A 9,304-nucleotide genomic window follows, 5' to 3' on the forward strand; every position below is an offset into this window, starting at 1 on the left:
CTTAAAGCGTAACTCTCGCCAAAATGCATCCTAGGGTATTTTTGTGAATGTATGCGAGTCAAACTTTAGTTTAAAAGCATATTTAGGACCGAATCGCCACTTTTAAGATTCACCGTATTGTCATTTTTGGGTCAAATGGCCTTTTGAATGGGAGCGCTAGGGGCACTCTCATGCTAGTCTCAAAATAGCTATTTTCGAAATACTAAGAAGGCTCGACACAACATGAAACTTTGCTTCAAGTATCACCAGGGGCTCTACACCTTAACGCAAGCATTGACAACATTCTTTGTGTACACAGATTTACTAAAAAGAAAGTTTTTGAGCAACTCACCGTAGCTGTTGTTGTTTCCGGCCACTACCACCTCGGCAGTCAAAACGAGTCGATGCGAATGAATAGACTCCATATGAGGCTCCTTTTTCAACTACAAGGTCAATATTGTTTTTCAATAACGACAAAACAACAACTTATCCGTGAATTTATATGGAACTAAGCTTTAGGAGCTTTCCGTCTTTACTCTCCTCCCTGTTACGTTGCATTCGGAAATCGATTGTTTTTGACTGATAAAATAGCTGCGGCCGGAATACGAATACGGTAAATCTTAAAAGTGGCGATTCGGTCCTAAATATGCTTTTAAACTAAAGTTTGACTCACGTACATTCACAAAAATACCCTAGGATGCATTTTGGCGAGAGTTACGCTTTAATATGATGCATTACAAGCATTAACATGTAGGCTATCCAATATACTGAGGTGCTGGATTTAGGCTTTCATTGAAAATTGTTTTTCAAAAACATCTCAAAACATAGTAGTTCTGGTCAACAGGCATTGATAAAAAATAAAAAAATATAAACACATACAGCACTGAACAAAACAACAAAGTTACCATTATTTAAATGAAATGAAAAGGAGGAATAGGGAACTACCAGACACTGACGGTGAGCTGTCAGAAACCAGAGCAGGGTCCAATAGTGCTAGAAGCCTAAGTCCCTTCAAGTAGAGCGGCAGTCAAATCATAAACAACAACCTGGAATGAACCATTTGGCTTTAACCACAACCCGTACCGAGAGCTTCTGGTGTGTCCAGTCAGTGCATTTTGAAGAAAAAAAGAAAAAGAAAAAAGCACACATACAGGTGATGTAATCCTTATATAAGCAGGTAACATCATATGGGGCAGTGACACAGAAACAGCCCTCTTTGCATGGAGCTGGCACAGAAACTTCTCTTGCTAGTTCCCCACAACCCCACCGAGGTAGCATTACAAAGCACTGTGGGTACTGAGCGCAGGGTAAAGCAACCCCATTGTCCTCGTTTCCATGCTCGCATTATCCTGCCAACAATACGGCAGCGTGAGTGGACGACAGTATTAACTCAATGCTTCCCGTTTAGTTTTTAGCCAAAAAAGCAATTCGAGACTGCTTTACAAAACAGGATTAAAATGGTCATATTACCTGTGGAACAAACTGCTGAAACGGATGTCTCACAATCCCACCGGAGAAAATAGCACTTAGATCAACAACAACTGAGAACAGATAGACCTATCATTCACTGGGGCCAAACATTAAACATGACCTACCATTGTAGTCTTACACCATACTTCTGAAAAAAAAAAATAATAACTGCAGATTCATGTTGCACAAATACTACGGATAGCTGTTCATCTGTCCATTATACAGAAACTTAACTTCAAATATTGGTTTTTTTTTGATCTCCAGTGATTCAACTCCTCACATGTCGCAGTGATGTAGAGAAGTACTCTAAGGTGTGTTCAGTTCACCCGACATCACTGTTGAATGCGGTTACAGCAGAGCACACTTCTGACCACACCCAACTGCACCCGAAGTGCAACAAAAACTAAACTAAATCAATGAGAGATCAGTGAGAAGGTGCTTTCTTTTTTTAAAGAATCATATGAAATTGAACTGCAACACAGGACTAGCCCAGGACTAGCAGATGTCTGCGTTCTCATTTTACGTGCCTCGGTGGGCACATTATTTGTTCATCAGCCCTGCCATCAATTAAGCCCAGAGCTCGACTGTGTCCCATAAAAAGGCTGAGAGCTGGGCGGGCAGCCAGCCACAGTGGCATTCTGCGGACCCAGTTGACCAGAACCTCGGGACACACATCCTCCTGTTACACTTCCTATTTCTGTCCCATAAAACCTGCACCCATTAGTTTCGAGAGGACTTTGTGGCTCATTTGGTCACTGCTGGTGCTTCCCCACTCTTAAAGCACCGTCTATCCTGGCTGAAGTACATTTACTGTACGTCCACTGAGAAAGAGCAAAGGAGCAGGCTATCTTGTGACTGCCGGGGCTCTCCCCTAAGTTGTAAAATAAAATTGCAAAAAGAATATGCATTTAACGTCTATTTTGAGAAGACCTGTATGTCTTTGCACATTTCTAAAGCTCTGAGTATACCTGAGCACTTCATTCAAATATAGTGTATAGTATACACACTGCATACACACTTGGTTTCTTTTCTCTGTAAAGGGTCTATGAGGGTTCAAAAAACTGATATACAAATAAAATCCATTCCAAGCTTGCATGGCTCTTTTTTAAAAGTACAGTTGTGACCTATAAATAGTTTTGCATCGTGCTTGCGTTGTATTTACTATGCTTCAGTGTAATTACAACCCTAAGGCCCACGACTGCAGCATGATTAGACAAACCGCTGCTTGTCTCACGTAGAGCAAAGTCTGACTCTCGGCATAAAGATACACTCCAATTCAAACAAAAGTGCATGTAGTAACTTGAAGCAGCACAATTACTTCTCCATCTTTCCACACCAATTACTTTCATGATAATGTTACACAATACAAAAAACATTTAGTCTTAGTTTTGCTTCAGAGCCGACTAGACAGTAGCATCCACTAGAGGGCAGCCAGTAGAAATAGATATATCCCCATTCAGTACTTACTGTAGCAGAGTGATGCCTTGGTCATCTTGGGTGGACACCTTCACCACTGGACTACAGCGCAAGCATTTTATTTCACATTTTGGACATTTAGCTGAGGTTTTTGGTCAGTACGACGGCCACTGAATACGCATGTTGGGGTTCAGTGTCTTGCGTTCAATATTCCAAAACAGAGAGTTGTACAGGAGACACGTGGCAGGGAGCTACATCAAAGACTTGTAACATCTGTTACCGGTTGATACACAACACTTTTACTGATGCAGCAGCAAGTTCCTGAATGAACCAGCAATGCAATAAAGTCATAACCCTGCTGAGAAAACTACTACTTGGGTGAAGAGAAAAGCTGCCTGAGGATGATCTACTTTCACTCACTTACATTGGTGTCCGACCGTGGCTAATTTGTTTATTATTTAACTGTGTGTTGGTTGATCCCAAAAGATCCCACCCTCCCTCTGTGCAGGTGTCATGAACAACTAGTAGGGGTCGATAACACAGCGACAAAATTGCATGATCCCTCACCGACTTCCCACCCCAAAACATGGCCAAATGTGACGGTTAGAAATTCAAGGAACCGCCTGGAAAAAATGATTATAGAAAATGTGTCCCTTTTTTAAAGCAATGTCGATCACTAATACATGTGTCTTGTTTATCATGATCTAATGAACACTTATTTTTTGATTGCACATTTAATTATCAACAAATTACTTCATTACAGTGGAAGTTTCTGTATTTCTGCAGTTTCTGTATTATAAAGTATCATATATCGAAACTGCTGTATGACAAAAAAATGTAAACAGGAAACTGAATAAACATGTACAATTAACTGTGCAGCCCTAAAGCACATGTGTGGCAAGTTGAAAAATTTACAAATGTTTGAGTAGTGCATGGTGTCATTCAACATGTTGCAAAACCCTGTGGCCTGGACGAGTATTGCACCATTTCCTGCGGGAGTGTGAAACAGTCCCAGCAAGTTAGGAGCCACATCTGGTTTAATAGCAATCAGGAATCTACAGCATAGTACTGTACGTATACATAGTGTGACTGGCTCACCATGCTGCCAGCCAGTGCTGTAGACAGTCGGTCTGGGCGCTCCTCTTCAGATCGCTCCCTCTCCTCCCGTCTACTGGGCTCTGCCGTGCCAGCGATGGCTCCTGCCAACAAAAAAATAAAACACACTACTTTCAGACACTGGGTGTGTGTGCATGTGGGCGGTCGTGGAGTGTGTGATTGTGTAAAGGGCTGGATTCCAGAACCCAACCTTCCTTGGTCTAAAGTACAGCAAGTAGAATGAAAGCTGGCGCACAAACCCTAACAAATTATCTCACTGTTGAAGAGGTATGGATGTACTTTACATTTTATCGTTCAACCCCCTGTTACCGCCGCAAAAAATCCCCACAATTCAAGCTCTTAGATGCGTGTGGTGTATACAGAGTGATGGTTGAACTGGCTGGCCTGGGACAAGTATTCTCTACAAATCAGGTCAAGTCAATGTAAAAACGCTCCACAGTATGCAGTGCTGGAGACCGACATGCAGGCACATGCATGAAGTCTGACGACGGAAACTTTGAAGCAGCTGACCTGACCTGACCTGCTGGGAGAGACACCGATTTACAGGAATTGCAAACTCAACATTCCTCATCAGATTACGAGCAGCCAAACAGATAACTGCAGGAGAAATCGACGGCAGATGTGGACAAACTCCACAACTCTCCCATACACCCAACACACCAAAAGGTGTCCCAGCCGAGTTGGTATGCTGAGGTGGGTATCCTGATCCTCCAACGACACGACCAGGAGGTTCCTAATTCATGCTAATACTGGATATCTGAACACTGGCAGCAAACATAAGCTACAAGTTAAACACTGACAATAAATGATGACAAAGTGCAACATTGAGCAAACACTTAAATTCAATAAATAACTGAAAAGTAAAACTCTGATATTGCAAGATGTTTTCTTCCTGTGTATATACACAGTACAAGCTCAGTCAGGAAGCTCAGTGCATGTTTAGTATGAAGAGAGTAACCCACACAGGCAGCCAGCTAGACAAAACATGGACATCGTTTTCACTTCCTTGTGTTTAGGACTACACACTACAATACATTGATTACAAGGACACAACTTGAAACTGGATGAAAAGTTCTGAATTAGACAGAATTCTAAATTGGATCAAAGTTCTCACTGTTTAGTGCTGTCGTCTTACTTCCCTACACTCGTTTTCTTTTCCAGACACACCCCCTTTTGCACACAGCGCCACAAAAAGAAAAAGATTACTACTCTCAAGTCACAAAAATACTGTTCCCAATGCGGACTCCTCTTACCTGTCCAAAGCGCAGAATCCGTGTGCTGCAAACTTTCTGTTGAAACTTTTGTCAACCTTTTAAGGTAGAATTAAAGCTCAATGCCTTGCAGAGGAGCAGTAGTCCCCGTCTCCCAAACACATACTGGTTGTAATCCAGTGCATGACATACCTCACTCCCTCTCTCTCTCTCCCTCTCGTTCTGTCTATTGCTTACTCTTCTCCCTCCCACTCACTAAGTGCCAGGCTTCTCAAAGCGAAAGAAACCATACTACAGGGGACGGGAAAAGGAACAGCTTCCATCGCTAATCGGCCATCAATAGAAATCACCACATGTAGGCAAGCAGTCCTAATTGCTTTAAGAAAATATATATAAATAAATAAATAATAATAAAATACAATATTACACTCTAAGCAATATGAGTCACATAGTGAACAAACAAAAAGTCATGTCAGACAATTTAACTATACAAAAAGAGTGTGCACTGACAAAGTGAATGTAATGAGATGTAAGTTAAATCAGCAACTAGCACTTTTTAACTGGTAATGAAAGTCTCAATTTAACACGGATGCCTCTATATGACCCTCAACAGCAAACAACACTATTAGCGAGAAGATTGGCTATTTCTATATAGTTATTCTTAATGCCTGTCCCTGGGTTCAATTCCCCACCAAATCAAATGGAGCGATTTACGCAGACTCAAGGGTCTATGTTTCCATTTGCCTAGGCAGTTTCGCAGTGAATTTTACATTTTGTGATTATGGCTGATACTGGGAAAGGATCAGCTAAGAGAAAAAGAAAAGAATTCACCAAAGAACAGAAACAGCTAAATAAAAAAATGAGGGACAGTGATAGAACACGTGCAAAAACGCGAGTCAACCATGCTCGGTTATTCAACGGATGGAGAGCATTGCGGAATTTAAAACAAAGGACTCAAAAGGGATCTTGAACTGGCCCTCTTCCTCCTAGATAGTAATAGCCTACGTCCATTTTATTTATGAAATACATCAGGAGATATATGAATTTATGTTACCATCATAATATTGGAATCTGCAACCTCACCGCTAGATACCAATATATCTTACACTCCTTTAAATAGCATGTTGTTGTTTTGTTGGCCATCTGATGAGTGTCCGCTCTGCCCCATGTTCAAAAAGCACCTCAAAATATTTCTTTTCACCAAGTCCTTTGACCCCTAACCCCCCCTCCCTCCCTATTTGTTAACTGACCTTGGGTACCATGAAAGGCACTATATAAGTCCAAGTTATTATTATTATTATTGTTGTTGTAAGTCCAATATTCACTCTCCTGTTTGCTCTGATTTGGACTCAACCAACCCCTGAGAAAAATATCTGGATCTTTAGCTAGATGTTCACTTGCTAGTGGCTCACTTTGTGTGCAGTTTGAAGCTGGGCAGGTAGTGTAGTGTACAGTGGGTTTATCAAAGCTTGCTGGCTGAAAGCAGCTGCCTGCTTCTGTCTGAACCATACAGTACATTTGTGGCCTGTGAAACCGAAACAATGAGCCAAAAGAGACTAAAAAGCTAGGCAGCTCAACACAAGTATCAACATGGAATTCTGCATTTTGGCCACGCAATTAGTGCACTTTTTTATTAATCATCTATGTTTTCAAACTATGTACTGCTCTTGCTATGAAGGCACATTTTGGCATGCAAGAGAGCGCCTCGTGTAAATTTATAATCCAACTGATCATTCTGCTGTGGCAAAAGTTTTGGGGAACTTGTATCAGCCAATTGTAATTCAAAACACTAAATCATATTTGTGCCATGACTTCTCACTAGAGAACACCAGTTAATATGAAATGATTGTGAAAGTAAACAACACACTGGAGGCTGCAGCAGCAGCTATTTTTAACACCATGAATTGCTAGGAAAACAAGAATGAGATTTCACATACACAATGGGAAGTAGGGTGTGTACGTCTGTATAAAAATAAAAGTGACGTGTTAACTATTTATTCCAGGTAACAAACCTTCCGGCATTATGCATAGGCTATTCTCGAATTGCCAGACCTTCCTCAACAGCGCTGCGGAAGAGGGTCTGGCTAGTCCACACAGCATTCCGGGATGGGAGAAAAACGTGCTCTGGTTTATTGCCATGTCTTTAAACCAATCGCAATTGTCTTGGCCGGCGCTAAGCGCCGGATGGAGCAACAGTGCCGCTACAAAACAGCCTCGGGAAGGAATTTGTTTTGGTGGAACGTGTAATTTCAAAAGTAGTTTTAGTCGAGCAACAGAAAACTCAGATTGAACAGATAGGCTAGCTAGCTGTCTGGATTTACCCTGCAGAGATCTGAGGAGCAGTTAGCCATAGTCCTCAGAAATCCTCCAGAATTTAAAATTATAAACAAAGAAAGCGGAAGGTAACGGACATCCAGCCGAGAGAGTGACATGCGGCGGAATTTCCGGCACAGTATAGCCTATATAAAAATGTAGAACAAAAACACAATTGAAAACAAGTTAAGCCACACAATCCAGGGGTGATTACAATAAGCATAACAAAACTGATTTAGACATCCGTTCTCAAACAAATAGTCGATGGACAGAAAATTAACCAATACTTCGTTTAAGTCATAGGGCTGGGACGATATGCTTTTGTCCCGAGTCGATTCTGTCACGATAAATGGGTGCCGATTGGATTTGTTGCGATTCTAGAAGTATTGCGTTTTTCTTTTCCTTCTTTATACACAAACAAAAGTTGAATAACACACTTCTAGAGACAAAATATCATGAGACATTTCTAAAAACTGATTATTTTCTAAGAAGAATGCACATCACATGTCAGTCAGTCAGACATTTTTCTTTCATTTGTAAAGAAGAACATAACATGGATTTCCAGCATTTTCTGCTTTGGCTGTTTGGATGGAAACAGATATGATGTAGTCGCCGTTGGCGGTACCGTATAAACAGAACATATTTAGGTCAATCGTTGGTTTAAAAAAGAAGAAATAAAATCACAATTCTAGGGAAAGAATCGATTCTAAAATAGTCGCAAAAAAATCATGACACATACGATTTTCGACTTTTTTCCCCCCCACCCCTATTAAGTTATCTATCAAGCAAAAATGATTGCCATTCTCTGACTCCAGCTTCTCAATCGTACGGATTTGCTGCTTGTCTTTTTCTTATATTAAACGCAGAGCAAATACTTAGAGGTTTTTGACTGTTGGTGAAAAAGAAAAACAAGCACTCAGATGCCAAGTTAATCAATTGTAAAAAAAAAAAATAATACTTAGTTACAGACATTGGATGCCCAGTACGCCACTCAGCTATATGGAAATTAGTGTTTACAAAAATTGGCAAAGGCCAAATGATGTGCATAGTGAGGGCAACAGACATGTTATGTGACGTAAATAAGGTGAAATACTTAAAGCAATGATTAAGTATTTACAGAGACAATGATAGTGATGAACGTTAAGCATTAGGGGGACTTTTTCAAAACCAGTTTCTCTTCCTCCGGAGTATAAAATGCATTTCCAGTCCAGTGGTGGATTCCAAGGTACTTTCCTCTGACCAAAACACACACAGTAGCTCTAACTACACATTCCCAGCATTACCGGTACGATTATCAGCCCCACTAGACCAGTGAATAACAGGTGCTCCGTTTGACTCGTGACAACACAACAGGTGTGAACACGACAACAGGGATAAAGTTTAAAGAAAGGTGAAAGTGAAAGTGGACGAGAGCCTCACTACAGACAGGCACTGTACTAGGAGGCGACTAGTCGACAAACCGAAAGTGTGCGTGTATGTGTATGTGCAGTGTTTGCAAACGTTAGCATCATGCTAGCTACCGGATAGCAACCTTTCTAGAGGCTGGTGTGTAAAATTCGCTCATGTACCAACAGGAAACGACAAAACGCCTTAAGGTTCACACCTTCAACCCAAGTCTGACAGCGTGAGAACATGTCACACACAATACATTATTAAGAAGTTACTTCATTTTAAAAAAAAGAAATCGAGTTACTCACTCAGAAAGAATCAGCTGACAGAACGGTGACTCAGTAGAGTACACGACTTCCGCATTCTTGTGTGATGACAACAGCCCTAGCCAATCGGTAAGAAGGAAACTG

At 41.1% G+C, this 9,304-nt stretch overlaps 1 protein-coding gene across 4 annotated transcripts in view; it reads right to left on the bottom strand.

The window, feature by feature from the left end:
• Positions 1–9,304, bottom strand: part of mtmr4 (myotubularin related protein 4) — a 45,139-nt gene extending 35,835 nt beyond the window's left edge. The window contains exons 1-2 of one of the 4 annotated variants that reach the window (XM_039778493.1): positions 9,203–9,304; positions 3,964–4,064 (exon numbers count right to left, since the gene is read on the bottom strand). In XM_039778493.1, coding sequence (XP_039634427.1) covers positions 3,964–3,966 — 3 coding nt within the window. In that variant the 5' untranslated portion in view covers positions 3,967–4,064; positions 9,203–9,304. Of the gene's footprint in view, positions 1–1,062; positions 1,192–3,963; positions 4,065–5,234; positions 5,384–9,202 lie in introns of those variants that run through there. The other 3 variants (XM_039778494.1, XM_039778489.1, XM_039778490.1) reach the window with 3 other exon arrangements.

Source organism: Perca fluviatilis, chromosome 16 (assembly GCF_010015445.1).
Source record: "Perca fluviatilis chromosome 16, GENO_Pfluv_1.0, whole genome shotgun sequence".
In the NCBI taxonomy this organism is placed as follows: Eukaryota; Metazoa; Chordata; class Actinopteri; order Perciformes; family Percidae; genus Perca; species Perca fluviatilis.